The 16,421-nt window shown below is 28.6% G+C and overlaps 1 protein-coding gene across 1 annotated transcript; it reads left to right on the top strand.

Moving 5' to 3' along the window:
- The first annotated feature begins 12,774 nt into the window (after window positions 1–12,774).
- Window positions 12,775–15,019, top strand: LOC118037853 (amino acid transporter AVT6E). Its single transcript, XM_035043982.2, has one exon. It carries the CDS (start codon window positions 13,017–13,019, stop codon window positions 14,511–14,513), a length of 1,497 nt encoding a protein of 498 aa, XP_034899873.1. The 5' UTR covers window positions 12,775–13,016; the 3' UTR covers window positions 14,514–15,019.
- The last annotated feature ends 1,402 nt before the right edge of the window (window positions 15,020–16,421 follow it).

Genomic DNA, 16,421 nt, shown 5'->3' with positions numbered 1-16,421 from the left:
CTAGACTTTAGATTGACAAGTCATCATGTTAACTAATAATACGGATTTAATAAATATAATAAATGACAATAAGCCAAATTACACACCGTAAATCCATAAAATTAGTTGAAAAAAGAATAAAGAGTTGCAGAAAAAATAAAAAGGAAAGAGGCAAGAAAGTGGGGTTTGTACATCATGGTAATACTTGCACAACAGATGAGATTGGAAACAAGGGATGTCAATGAAGCCCGATGATAAATGAGTGGATATTGAATGTGTAAGACAAATATTATTATAATTAAATTACAATTATAATTTTTTTTAAAAAAAAAAAAGTTAAAGTAATTTCATTGTGGACTCACTTAAATCATGCTGTTCACTAAAACAACGCATAATACTTTTTTTATTATTATTCTTTGAGCAGTTTTTATTTATGTCACCATTTTTTTTTAATTTCATTATTATAAATTATGTTAAATGGGATTTTGGACTCATAATTTATTTTAAATAGCTTCCTACAGGTTCTCAAAGTGTAAAAAAAAATCTATTTCAAAATTAATGTGTGATTGGGTAAAATAGGATTTGATTTTGTTTATTAAAAAATTAAAATTTTGAGAACTAAATTTGAAAACAAAAGAAACATACATTTTTTTTTTAATTAGTATATTGTAAGCGTCTTTTCTAAAAGAATTTTCTATATTCTTTGAGTAGTTTTTTTTTTTAATTTCTTCCTTATAAATTAGGTTAAATGGGATTTCAACCTAATAATTTATTTTAAATAGTGTCAATAGGATTCTCAAGGTGTCAAAAAGATGTTCTAGCGTTAGATTAATGTTTGATTTAGTAAGATAGGATTTGATTTTGTTGATTAAAAAATTTGAAGTTTTGGGACCAAATTTGACTATAAGACAAAAATGCAACCTTTTTTCTAATTACCATGTTGCCGATGCCTTTCTAAAGAAAAATACCTTAAGTTTTCTTATTTGATTCCTTTAGTTTGACAATTATACATTTTAGTCCATAACTTTATTTTTTTTACATGCCAGTCCTTGAATTTTAGGGAAGAGAAGGCCATTAAAAAATGTAAGAGGAGAAAGAAAACATTTGGCAGGCAAGATTTTGTTAATAGTAAAATGCCAAGTTTTGTGTCAAAGTATATTTTTCTTAATGAGATGAGTGTTGTTAAGATTTTTTTGAGCTTCCATGTTATTGAAAAAAATAAATCAAGCTTGAGATAGATTTTTTTTAGTTTAATCTTATGTTTTTCTTTAACCAATTCAGAGTTTTTTAAGCTGAAGAATTCATTCATTGAGGTTAGAAGAGCCTTTTTTAGGTGGTTTCATGTGAAAATGAATTAAAATTAGTTTTTTAGGTTTAAACAACCCATCTATTTTTCAGCCACTTATCTATTGATTGAAAATTAAGCAAACAAGTGAAGCATAGTTTGAATCATCTGCTTTTTCTTCCTCTTTTTTTTTTTTTTTTTATTAAAAAAAATTATTTTCTCTCAATTTAAAAAAAAAAAAGGTCTAGGTACGCAAGCCTAAGCTTAGCCTATAAATCTGGCTTTATTTGAAATGGGTTAGGCATGCTGGGCCACTCAAGTTCGTATGTTGGTCTGTTTTATGTTTTTTTTTTTTTGTCATTAAAGTAAAATTTAATCTAACTTAAAATTAATTAATTAAAAATATAATACATATATTATTTTGTTAGTTCTTAATTTAATTAAGAATATATTTTAGATATTGTTTTATTAAATACCATTCAATATTTATTTATTTTTGAAATAAAATTATAGTAGTCTTTTAATAATAATAACAAACATTCTTTTTGTTAATCCCATCATAATCACCTTTTTTTTTAAATTTTATCTAATTGCTTTTCTACAAGCATTTATTTTTTAATCATTTTGTTAAATAAAAGATAGTTCTTAAAAATAAAATTATTAAACTTAATTAGATCTATGACTTGAGTCATGAGTTTTGGAAAATTAATTTAGGTTGATTCAATATATCTTTGTCTCAATACTAAAAAGAAAGAACAATTTTATCTTGAAATTTTTTTAAAATCAAAACAGGATTTCATGGTTATTCAAATTATTTTTAAACCCTTTAAATCAATCATGTCATATTTAATCCAACCTTCAAATAGTTTCATTCAAAACCTTAACTAAGTAAGGAGTCAGATTGAGAGATTTCAAGGTTAACTTGCTAGCCCGAGTTTAATAACATTGCCAAAAAGATCCTCGTAGCAATGCACGAGCATGGTATTGTTCTTATGTTTTTAAATACAATCACATCAAAATTACCAAAGTTGTTGCTTTTTTAATTAAAACCTATTTTTGAAATAATGATAAAATGTTATCTAAGAAATAAATATTTTGGTAAAAAAACTTTTTTAAAAATAAAAATAAAATTAGCACATTGATGAGACAAATAGGTTTTAGTTAGAGATATATCATTTTTATCCTTGTTTTAAGGTATCCATATTTTTTTAGGAATTTCTTCTAATTACTTTTGGTTTTATTTAATAAATAATATAGATAATAATAAGAAAAAAAATATTTATACTAGTAAATTAGTTTGTTTCACTTGTTTATTTACAGCATTGGCATTCTCCCTTTACTTTTACATTCATTTTTTGAATCATGGAATTCCCTCTTATTACTTTTCTTATAAAAAAAATTAGTGCTATATAATTAAGTGAAATAAATTAAAGAGCTCCTATCAACACAAGATCCAATGTCTAAATCTTCACTTATATCATACCTTTATAAATTAGTATTTAGTTAGCACTAACAACCTTTTTAATATTTATTAGCGCACATGATCCTTGATCTATTTTATTTCATATTTGTATCAAATCTGAGCTTATAATTAATTCTTCTCTGGATGCTAGAAAACACATTAGTGACACCTAAGTATTCTTTTGTTTTAGATGATGCAAAAAAAAAAAAAAAAAAATTGCTTTGACCCATAGTGTAGTGCGGGTAATTTAATTGACTACCAACTAATATGCAAAGTGTTTTTGAACAATATTATCACTCTTCATCCAATACATTTTTTCATGTTAGGTCCTAACGTTTTTTTTTTACTTCAATTAGCAAACTTTATTCCTTTGCAATTTCATCCTCACAAGTTATATTAACATGGTTTTAATGTGTTGAGATTTTTTTTTTTTTTTTTTCATGTTCTCGTATATGCCTAGTGTTTGAGAATAGTTAGGCATGAAATTAAAGATCAAAATTACAAAATATAATTTTATGTTCTAATTAAAAAATAAAAGAATGATGACCAAAATTAACAAAAAAAGAAACAGAGTTATGTTTAAGTTTCATTGTTCAATAGGCATGAATAATTCAATATGGTCCCTAAAGTTTCAAATTATTCATATTTGGACTTTGTTGTTTTAATTTTTTATTTTCAGGTCTAAGATATTATTTTTATCACGTTTCAATCACTGGGTATTGAGGACAAAGGAAGAAAATTATCAAAAAAAGAAAAAAAAAGAAAGAGTGTTTGGTTGTCTGTATTTTATACCATGAAAAACCGTTCTTGATGTAAATGAGCTTGTCTTAAGAGATAAAAATTTAACGGAGGTGGTTATGCCATTGAACCATGCTAGAAAAAATAGATCAAGAGCCATGACTTTTGTTTTGATTTAGTTTGATTATTGGTTTTTAAATTGATTCATCTTTATTAAAGTTTCTATGATGTTTTTGAGGTGTTTGTTTTGGTGAAAACAAGTTGAAAATTAGGCTTTTAAGTTCAAGTACTTGGACTTCCATGAATGGAAAAATTGCCAAAGTAAAATGCTTCGTCTAGCTAGGTGGGAGACATGTTGTTCAATATTAAAAAAAGAGAGAGAAAATAATCATGTTATTCACTCTTTTTTCTTCAAAAAGTAATAATAATAATCTAAGAACGCATGTCTAGCTAGCCATGCCCAAAAATACATGGCTTTTTTTAATTATTTTTTATGTGATTTAATTTTTAATTGATACAATCTTTATCATTTCTTTAAAATTATTTAGTTTAAATTCTTTTTTTAAAATAGTAATTAATTTTCAATAATTTATATAATTTTAGAATACTTGAGATAGATTATTTTAATTTATCTTTAAATTTTTTTTTTAAATTTTTTTTGGATAGATGCGCCTGTATAAGAACCAAAATCACATGTACTTAGCCACCAAAATTAATCTTCAAGATAAATAAAATAAAATATATAAAATAAAAAAGGATAATTGAGCTAAAATATTTACATATGTATTTGTCTTTTACTTTCTTAGAAGAAAGTCAACTTCTCTATGTTAATCTTTAATTAATATTCATAACTTTTTTTATGATTTATCATTTCATATATTTATCATTTTATTTTATCAAACACATACTTTATCATTCTATTCCCTCAATTAAAAATTTTTATGATGTCAAAAAACATATTCATAAAATCAATGTTGTTGGTTTTTTTTTTTTAAATTAAAATATTAACTTAAAATATTTTTTTATAGTATAACATGGATCTAGTGATCATAATATGTGTTTATGTGTTATAAATGTCTATATATAGAAATAAAACGATGCCCTCGTAATATTCTATGAAATATTATGAACTTATTTATCATGCCATCTTGTATAAAGCCCTATTTGTTTGCTGAAAAGCATTTTTTTGAAAAATATTTTCTGGATTTCTCATATTTGACCACTTTGTGAAAATTTGGTTGACAAAATTTTAGTGTTTTTCACACTTTCCAAAGGGGATTCAAAAACTAAAGTAGTGTGTGGTGTTACAACAATCATCCTCTTGGGTTAGGATTTTAGTGTAGCATGGAAAGAACAATGAATTGATGGCTTGTCCATATTAAATGATTTGGAGTTGCCACCTAATATTTTGGTCACCACAAAATTCTAACTGGTTCTCAGAATTTATATAAGAAAACTAGTTGTATATAGAGAGAACAATATCACCCATAATACACTTTATCTAAGGTAAGATATATTATTTATTTGCTTGATTATTACTATGGCATTATTGTGTTTTTTATAATCATTGGTGTACCTATAGATTAAAGCAGATCCACCTTAATAGAGTGAACCATGACTTTACAGGTCATGCCTAACCATTCTAAAGCCAATTTTTTTTTTTTTTTGCATTTGATTAAAACAGACCCACCTTGTTTTTCATTTTGTGTTAAATCAATGATAAAAAAAGATAAAAAAGATAAAAAAATTTTAATTAAACCACATGTTTTAATTTCATATGGTCAAATTCTAAAAAACAATTCATGCATACTTTCCAAACACATAAAATGTATTTTATCATGTTTTAAAAATATATAATGAATATCATAACAAATTTATTATTATCCATTAGGATTTAGCTAAAATTTAAAAAATACCACAAAAATAAATTTATTTATTTAATATTCAAGGTATAAATCTTGCAACGTAACAAATACTCATGGCATTAAAATAAATGAATTAATAGCAATAAATATTAGGAATGAGCTGTATGTAATAAATAACTGCGATGCTAAAATATAGGCGTTAGAACGGTTATGATTTAATCAAATAAGACATAAATTTTCCTACGAAAAGAGATCTGCCTTGGATCTTAGACAAGGCCAACAAATAAAAACATGACCTAAAAAAATAATAAATCAACAATGCAGCTTACCGTGACCCATGACTTGCCTTAGATCAACACTCAGGTTAGGTTTGAAAACTATATGATAGATAACTTTTAAAATCAATGACATGGGTCATTAGACCAGAAACACTATATTGAAAAAACTAAGAAGTCCAATCTTCAACAAATCAAGAAAAGGTCATTAAAAGCTATCATAAAAAAAGATTGGAATGAAGGTGAAAAAATAAGATTAAAAGAAAGGCTAACTAGTGGCAAACCACCTTACATGCGGCAATTAAAAGTTATCTAAAATAAAAGAATGAAAAGTAAGATTAAAAAGGTCTAAAATAAAATATAACAATTAAAAGAATGAAGGTGAAAATTCAAATAAAAAATAAATTAGAGGGCAAGAACAATCATTTGATTGGAAGGTTAAAATGAAAATAAGATTTTGTTTTAACAAAAAGACAAAAAAATTTTCAAAAATATGCGGACCAAATTAGAAAAAACAAAACACAACAAACTTGGATTGAAAGGTGAAATTAAAAATAATCAAAACCTTGACAAAAGGATCAAGAAAAAAAAAGAAATTAAAAGAAGAATGATCAAATTACAAGTAATATATATGACAAATTAGAACTGGGGATTAAATTAAAAATAAATAAAAATTTACAAAATAACAAAATAAAATCACAAATCAAAACAATAAGGATCAAATTGAAAAAAAAAATATAATAAATTAGAATTGAATGACTAATTGAAAATAAAACAAAATTTCTACAAAAAATGCCAAAAAAAATAGAAATAAAAAGAATAAAAATTGAAATTAAAATATCAAAAAAAAGAGGACAAACATGTATTTATTGGAGAAGATAGAAAGAAGGAAAAAAAAAAGGTTAACTAGCAACAAACCGTCTCATTGTCGTTTACATGCGCCATAAAAGGAGGAAAAAGATGCACCGATGCATTTAACGACAAGGTGGAAGCTTGGTTTGGCTACCGGAAAGCGCTGCATGTGCTGGCTGAAATATGCAAATATCTCCACGCGTTGGTGAGTCATAAGTACTCACCAACAAAAGTATTTTTTAATTTTTTAACTGACATTAAAAGATTAGATTGCCCTCGGTTGTTATCAAAGTAACATAAAAATCAGCATATGAAGACTAAAATGACCCTGCACACTTGTTTTTTTTTTTTTTTTTGAAGCAAGAGGCAAAGCTGTGTTTGAACTATATTCCAAGAATTGGAAAGGTTAAAAAAACCCAAGCAAATTCAAAAAAACTTGTCTCGAGGATAATAACATCATTTTACCATGTTTTTTTTTTTAATAAATATACCCCAGACAAATGTTAAATAATTAATGAGCTATACAAAAAGATAAAAATACCTTCAATATTAAGAAATTTAGTTTTTTTTTTTTTGGAGAAGACAACAACATAACAACAACACTACTATTATATTGAATAATAATTTAGTTGTGAGTGTATGGCGAAACATATATACATATATATATATATATATATATATATATAGTTTACAATCATACAAAATAGAGACCACGATGGAGTGTGGACTTAGTTATCATGACATCCTTTCAAAAAAAAGGTCGATGTGCACATCCAATCAACCCACAAGGGCGGTTGATTGGTTTGCACGCTGAGGATATATCAAGAACATGTGGGACTTTCAATTCCAATTTCTTTTACTTTATATGTAAGTATTCTTCTTGTTCCGTCTTAATGGACCGTTAGCAGAACCCAAACATTTCCTTCCATAGTTATGCCAAGCTTAAAGGATTGTGTCGAGTTCCCCCTCAAAAATTAAAATACATAAATAATTATAATTGTTATAATTATGCCATTGTCTCCTAAATACTTGCCATCCAACTTTCATTAAATAAAGCATTTTTGGCATCGATTTTGTTTCCTTGATTAAAAAAATTCAAACACCTTGATGATCATATTCCACGTGCAAAGAAAAGTCAAGTGCCCGTTTGGCATTGCGGTTGAACCTGCTTTTTGAAAAATTTAAATTTTTTTTTTTGTTAAAATTAAGTGCGGTTTGTATTTTTTGGATCGTTTTGATGTGCTAATATCAAAAATGATTTTTAAAAAAATAAAAAAATATTATTGGCATGCTTTTCGGCACGAAAAGCTATTTGAAAAGCAACCGCTACCACACTCCCAAACACCCTTTCAGGTTTTTTTTTTTTTTTGATATTACCATTAAAGTATATAAAAACAGTAAAGTATCATAAGTACCTAGTTATTTTTCAAAATCTATTTAAGATTATGGTTGCAGTTGTTTTTTAAAGTGTTTTTTATTCAGAAATGCATCAAAATGATATATTTTTTTATTTTATAAAAAATATTTTTGAGATCAGCACATCAAAACAATCCGAAAACATAAAAAATTAATTTGAAACAAAAAAACATATTTTTTGAATTTTTTGAAAAAAGATGGTTGAACCTGTGTTTCCAAACGGTACCTAGAGGGTATGATATTAGTTGCTTTTTAAAGTATTTTTTACTAAAAAATAAAACAAAATAATATTTTTTTTATTTTTTAAAAACTATTTTTGACATCAACATATTAAAATGATATGAAAACACATAAAAAAATTAATTTGAAACAAAAAAATAATAAAAATTTATTTTTTTAAAAAACACTTTTAAAATATAAAATAAAAAAAAAAAGTTACTAAAATTGGAAACCACTTTGATTATTTCATATAGATTTTCGTGAGTGTAGATATGATTTTTTCTTCCCCATCCCTTTTTCGGTTGGTTTTCGTTAATCATTACGATAATTATTGAAAAAAATAAATCTTTGCCAAGATAGTCAACTAAAATGCAGTGCTTTGAGAACTAAAACCTGTAAATTTACATCAATAATTGCTCACACGTTAAGGAAAATCAGATTTATTGGTTTTGTTTCTATTTTTTTTCCTGCTTTCTCTATGATAATTCTTAAAAAAGGGGAGGAATTATTTTCAATGTTGGTTACTAAGATGCATGTAGTGTAAAATAATTCTTAAAACTAAATTGCATAAAATGGGTGCAGAGGACATGCAATTATATAGTTCAACCTTATCTTACTTTGAAGCCCATTTATTTTTATATTTCAAAAATATTTTAAAAAATTAAAATTTTTTATTTATTTCAAATTAATTTTATCTTAATGTTTTTAAATTATTTTAATATAATAATATTAAAAATAAAATTTTAAAAATAAAAAATATTTTAAAAAATAATTATTACTATATTTCAGATACCGAGTGTTTCACATCAGTAACCACTGTCCTAGGTGAAAGTCGATGTGGACATATCCGAGGTGGTAATATATCTAAAGTAAAGGCCCACTGCGGTCCGCATCATGAATGATGAATAGCCATGCAGGGGAGTCTAACTTGGGTAGCCGACCCTAAGTGTACTGTGAGACAAGTCAACCCATCCTTGTGCCATCTAACCTGATTGGACAACCAACACGTGGACGAGTCAGTGACGCGCGATCTACTCACTAACCAGAAGGACGATTCAGACAGCGTATTAGATAACATTAACAAAAACAACTAAAGAACATGAGGTAGTTGTACTGTTTATATTTTTAATTGTTTTATAATATTTTCATGTCACGGTCCAGTCTATTAACGCGTGGGTCTCAGTGGAGGTCATAGGTTCGAAACTTGACGAGGACAATAGAATGTTTTATAATATTTTCGTCTCACGGTCCATCTATTAACTTTGGTTATTTCATAGATTGGTTTTTTGTAACAGGCCCAGCAGTGCTGTGTCACTCGGGCACATAAGTTTAGGAGTTGGGTTTTTTATTTTTTTTATATAATTTTATCATTGATTATAAATTAATTTTTATGTATTTTTTTTTTCATATAATAAAATAAATAGACTAATCTAAGTTTATAATCCGATTCACAGGTTTGATAACTCAGCTAAAATTAACTTGTTATTTTTATTTTTTTATATTTAAAATACAACAAGTGTATGGAAAGTAATCTAGTATTTTTCTACCATATAAGCCTATAAAATGAAATTTGGGTGTATTTGAGAGTGTGGTTGTGGTTGCTTTTCAAAGTATTTTTTACTTATAATACATTAAAATAATATATTTTTTATTTTTTTTAATTATTTTTTATATTAACACATCAAAACGATTTAAAAATACAAAAAAATTATTAAATGAGACTTGCCTCAGCTGCTGACCATGACAAATTCTACACCTGAGAAACCCCAGATATATGGAGAGATGTTGAGCAGCCATTAAAGGATTACAATGGAAGAATCTCTTTTAGGGATAAAGTGTTGGGAAATAGAAGTCCCCCCGGCATGTGATCGTGCAGATCTTCTCGAGAGGAATTTGGTGCAGATCGAGTTTGAGAATGGCAATAGGCTTTTGCCTAAGGTATTCATAAAAGATGACATTTTCAATGACCTCTGCCTTTCATGGCAAGACTTACTTTTCATCAAGCTTTTTGGCAAAGATATTGGATTTTATCAGATGAACACGAGAATACAAAAATTATTGAAGTTGACGAGTGGTTTTGTTGGGGAATCTGACCGGTGATGTATTAATAGTTGTTCATTGAAGGTTAAATACTCTGACACAATATTTAAAGTGATTCGGCAAAACACCTATATTCACGGAAGAAAAGTCAATATTATTAGAGATATAGAAAAAAAAAGTTACAACACACATGAATGAAGATGATTACTTCACTCAAACTCTACTTCTATTGCTCACCCTTACTGCTACTATACAAGATAACCCTCTTTCTTCCTTGTTTCTTTATTTGCTTTGCTCTTACTTCTCATTTTGCTCTAAAATAATACCTTTATTTATAAAGGCATGAATGGTAAGATAACTTGACTATAATTTATGGTACAAATGGTGACATCACATGAGTTACATTATTTTTATCGATTGATTGATGTAACTTTCATTATAACCTAATAATAATAATAATCTTATTTTTTTATAGTAGGTTACACATGTTGTTGTCCTTTAAACAACAACATCCCAACAGGTTTTGAATTGATGGACGTTGCCAATGGCTTCTTTATGGTAAAGTTTGATCTTGAAGTGGATAAAGCGAAAGTTATCAATGAAGGCCCTTGGATGGTGTTTGATCAATCACTTAGCTGTTAGTCACTGATCGATGAATTTTGTATCATCATCTGCTAGCTAAAATGGTTCCATGGTTTGGATTTGTATCACTAGTCTAAACCTAGTGTTTTATGATGAGAATCTCTTGATGGCCATGGCGTCAGCCATTGGTAAGCCCATTAAGGTAGATATGCATACCCATATTATAAAGAAAGGCAGATTTGCAAGAGTTTATGTTGACATTATTAAAATTGAGTTTGATATGGAGTAATAGATTTGTAGGAGAAATTTTAATGGATAAAATTTCAAGTGGTATTTGGTTATTATCTTGAAAAAAAAAAAAAAACATTGATAATAAGATGAAAAGTCTTCGAGCTTGTTTTGCAGTGTGGTTGTGATTGTTTATCAAATAATATTTTATGTTAATTATATTTTTTTTTATTTTTTAAAAATTATTTTTGATATCAGCAGCATCAAAATAATTTGAAAACACTAAAAACATATTAATTTAAAGTTAATAAAAAAAATAAAAAAATTTTAAATTTTTTTAAAAATATTTTTGAAACGCAAAAATAAACAGTCATCCTTCATATATTTCTGTTTTAAAAGTATTGGTTTTACTTTTAATTTTTTTTAGAAATATATTTATTTTATGTCTTCATTTTTATTTCTTTAACAAAATACATTTTTGTCTTTTATACACATGCTATTTGTAATTTGAAACACTAATTAAACACAACCTAAAGATGTAAAACATATTATATGATGGTGTAATGATGGTGTCCTACTTTAATATTAATGAAATTATATTAACAACATTGATCATATTCAATAAAAATTTTATAAATACATGATAGTTATTATTGATATAATTATGTCTCTAATAACCATTAAAATAAAAGCAAATATCATTCATCCTCTTCAACTTTTTTGAAAAATAAAAAATAAAAAAAAAATATGTTTAATCGTTCACTGACTATTCTCCAGTAATCAACTCAATTAAAAACCATAAACTACAATTAAATAATAAAAGTAAAAATATCAAATTATATATTGACATCATCTCATTCTTCATCTAAATAATTGAATATATCAAAATTTTAATTATAATCAGTACACAATTTTGCTTTTGTTTTATAATATAATTATGATATGATTTCTGGTGAATTTGAAACATGAAAAACCAAAGCAAGCATACATAAATTTGCAATGAAAAAATAACCTTAGACATAATTATTAAACAAAATTTCATTCATTTTCTATTTTCTATTTTTTATTGTTTTTTATTTTTGATTTTATCTAATTTTTCTATATTGTTTCGTATGTTTCTTTAAAGCATTTGGAATATATATATATATATATTACTTTTTAAAATATTTTTGTTTTAAAAATATATTAAAATAATTTTTTTTTATATTTAAAAAGTTTATTTTTTACATTATTATATTAAAATAATCTAAAAAATATTAAAAAAAATAATTTTTTTTTAATATAAAAAAACAAAACGATGTTCACTGCCCAAACCCTTCTTATTAATTTATATAGAAACACAGATTAATTTGTGTTTTTATAAAATTTAATTATTTTTATTAAATTTTTTTATATATTTTGAATTATTTTAATAGTTAATTTAAAAAGTAAATTTTAAAAAATAAAAAAATTATTTTAATATATTTTAACTTAAAAACACTTTAAAAATTAATTAAATCACATCTCAAATCTCAAATATATGTTGTTGGGGGATACAACCAAATGCTACTACCAGTCTACCATGCAATACAGATTTTGCCAAAGTTACACGTTCCACTGAACAAATGATGTGGTGTATGCAGCGTGCATCATCATTATTATTATCATTATTTTTTTAGGTTTTAAAATGTTTTTTTAAAAATAATATTTTTTAATTTAAATTAATTTTTTTAATATTTTAATATTTTTTTACTGTATTGATATAAAAATATTTTTTTTAAAATAAAAAAATTATATTAAGAAAAACATAAAAATAAAAAATAAAAAATTTCCGAAGCATTTCTAAAGTGAGAGATTGCCCAAACCCACCAATAGCAAAACCTCCGTCTCCTTGAACTCTCCCCTCGATCTCTTTCTCTGACTGATTCAAAACAAGAAAAGGGAAGAGAAAAGAAAACAACTTTGACCCAGAGATCTAGGGCTCTCCCTCCTCCCTTCACCTCCATTTCTCCTTCAATCTATTCTATCAGCACATACATTTTTTTTTTTTGTTTTTATTCTTTCATCCTTCTGTTTCTGTTGTGTGTGGGTATATAATGGATAGCAATTACACAGCTATATCGAAGAGCTCATTTGTAGATTTACAAATACACGATGATATTCAAAACCCGTTACCCCAGAGAAAGACCCACATCAAATTACTACCTCTTGATGATGTTGAGAGAGTTACTGATCCCAAGATTGGCAATGGCCAAAATTTTGAAGAAGATGATGGTGATGATGATGATGATGATTTTGATATTGATGATTATCCACTTGTTTCGAAGACGAAAACAAGTAAAGGTTCTGGTGTTCATGGTGCCGTTTTTAATCTCACTACGTCCATTATTGGGGCTGGGATTATGGCCTTGCCTGCTACAATGAAGGTTCTTGGGTTGGTTTTGGGATTTGTGTTAATAATATTGATGGGTATTTTGTCTGAAATTAGTGTTGAATTGTTAGTTAGGTTTTCGGTTCTTTGCAAGGCTTCTTCTTATGGTGATGTTGTTCGGTATGCCTTAGGCAAACCGTCTAAGGTTTTGTCTGAAATTTGCATAATTGTGAACAATGCCGGTGTTTTGGTTGTGTATTTGATTATTATAGGTGATGTCATGTCGGGATCGCTCCATCATGTGGGTGTTTTAGACCAATGGTTAGGAAATGGTTTTTGGGATCATAGGAAGGTGGTGGTTTTGGTTGTTGTGGTGGTTTTTTTAGCACCCCTTTGTGCATTGGATAAAATTGATTCCCTGAGCTTGACTTCAGCTGCTTCGGTGGCGCTTGCTGTGGTTTTTGTTGTGGTATGTTTTGTTGTTGCTTTTGTTAAGCTCGTTGAGGGGAAAATCGAGGCCCCGAGGATGACCCCTGATTTTGGTTCAAAGCGGGCTATTTTGGATTTGCTCGTGGTGATTCCGATCATGACAAACGCTTATGTTTGCCACTTCAATGTTCAGCCTATATACAATGAGCTTGAAGGGCGAACACCACAGAAAATGAACAGGGTGGGCAGGATCACCACTGTTCTTTGTGTTGTGGTTTATGCTTCGACTGCTGTTTCAGGTTATTTACTTTTTGGTAAGGACACTGAATCTGACGTGCTGACTAATTTTGACAAGGATCTTGGAATTCGTTTTAGCTCTGCCTTGAATTACATTGTTAGGATTGGCTACGTTCTTCATTTGGTTCTCGTTTTTCCTGTTGTTCATTTCTCTCTAAGACAAACAGTAGATGCCTTGGTGTTTGAGGGATCAGCTCCCCTTTCAGAGAGTAGGAAAAGGTCTTTGGCCTTAACAGCTGTTCTACTGGCACTGATTTTTTTTGGGTCTACTATGATTCCAAACATCTGGACTGCTTTCAAATTTACAGGGGCTACAACAGCGGTTTCATTAGGTTTTATATTCCCATCTCTTATTGCATTGAGGTTAGGTCAGAGAGGGGAGTGTTTAAGCATCGGGGAGAAGTTTTTGTCATGGCTGATGTTAATATTGGCTATAATAGTTAGTATTGTTGGAGTGATTGGCAATATATACAGCCTCGAAAGCAGTTCTGAATGATTCTGAGTACTTGCTGGAGTTGCTTTTGTGTAACTGCAGAAATTCTCAAATTTGCACAAAATAACGGGGGTGTGAATTCTCTATTTTCGTCTTGATCACTGCCTACTTGCATCAAACCATCAATTCAAACCGGGTTTGACACTTTGTCAAGTACACCGTTTCAGTCTGTGAAGTTCTGGGTCCAGTTCAGAAAGTCCTCTGTGGCTTACTCATTTTTAGATTTGGTTCAGCATTCATGAATACTTCAGGAGGTCCCTTCAGTGGTTACCAGCCATCTTCAAGTTGATTGAAAATTATACAACGTCAATGGAAGTAGAACTTTATTTAGCCTCTGACAATTCTCAGTGGAAGCTGTTTAAACTGTATAATTCTGCAACAAGACTTCTATTGTAATTTTTGTTAGAATAAGTGTTGGTGGAAGCTTTATTAGCTCTTCGTTATATGAAAACATTCTTTTCAGTTCTTGTCTTGATTATAAAATTCAACTCCTAGCCTTTCTTATCGTTTCTTTTTATCATGGATACGCTGCACGTGTTTCAAGTTTTTAACAACGAAGAAATGAGAACCTCAGCTAATTCTACTTGATATAATGTTTCTCTACTGTTAGTGGGCTCTCCATTATCGTGTGAAAAAACAACTTGAACAGCAGATTGCATTTTTCAGTTCAATTCCCGCAATATCCAATCTTTCCCTCATCTTTTTGGTCTCGATGCTGTGAGCTGGGTATTTAACTACTTGTTAGATTGGCATTTCTTCCATTCTCATTGTTCTTTTTAAGAAAGGGGCATCCCATTAGAAAGCATTTTCTTCTCATTGGCAAGGATGGCAACTTGCAGCTAGTCTGCTCTTCCCTGGCTTAGCAGGAGGAATGGATATAGAACCCTTTAGTCTCTCTCGCTCTCTCTCTCTCTAATGGGACAGGAGGAAGCACACAGCACATTTAGGTGAAGGCTTCATTTAAAATAACAGCAACAAAAACTGCATCCTCAGCATTGCTATATGTAGCTCCGATAGTATGAAAGAAAGCAGGTTGATCTGTAGAGAATGCTGCACAACGATTTTATCTCAGGATCACCGCAATGGTCACAGACAGAACTTCCTTGAGCAATTTGAGATGGTCGGCACTTGTGTCTTGATCTCGTTAAAACAAGCCAAATCAGAGTCTCTCCGTAAAATCCTGTGTTTCAGTCACAAACAACAATAATCAGCAGCAATGAACACCAAAAAGTAATCATGAGAATATAGTAGTAAAAGCCACAAAAAAATTGAAGAACAAGAGATTTTGATAATTATAGCTGTTCTGTTAATAATAAATAACATTAGATTATCCCGCAAGCCATGAGCTTTGTACATTTCAAGAATGTTGAATGGGTAAAGGTAATATTTAGACTGCAGAGAGAGAGACACCTTTGCTAATAACCGGCATTCCTATCCTATCCATGCATATCTGCTCTTCGTAGCAAGAAAACTGTTGCATGTTTCAATCTATAAGAGGATCAAACATCAGACAACGGAGCTAGGGAAACAACTCTGACAGCTAAAGGTTCTACCACCCAGGATCTCTGCTCAGCATCTCCTCCTCCTCCTCCTCCTGATGAGCATAACTCAACTCCATCCTCCAATCTTACATGGGGTGTACGAAGTAAGAAACCGGTGTATGGTGATTAAACATGTTACCACCTAGCCTTCAGGTCATGATGCTGCCCATTTTTCACCGGAAACATCTGTTGCTGACATGTTTATGGACTAGATAGATAGGGCTAGGCCTGAAATAAAGTCCGCGAAGAAGCTCAAACACGTTAGATATGAACTTGATAAAAATCACGATAACAGGAAGACCATACTTAGATTTTTTCAAAAGATCATACTGAAACCATTTTCATCATTCTTTTGATGTCCTGAAATACT

This window comes from Populus alba, chromosome 3, assembly GCF_005239225.2.
Source record: "Populus alba chromosome 3, ASM523922v2, whole genome shotgun sequence".
NCBI classification, from domain to species: domain Eukaryota; kingdom Viridiplantae; phylum Streptophyta; class Magnoliopsida; order Malpighiales; family Salicaceae; genus Populus; species Populus alba.
The sequence above is the reverse complement of the archived record's forward strand: the minus strand, read 5'-3'. Positions and strand labels throughout refer to the sequence as shown.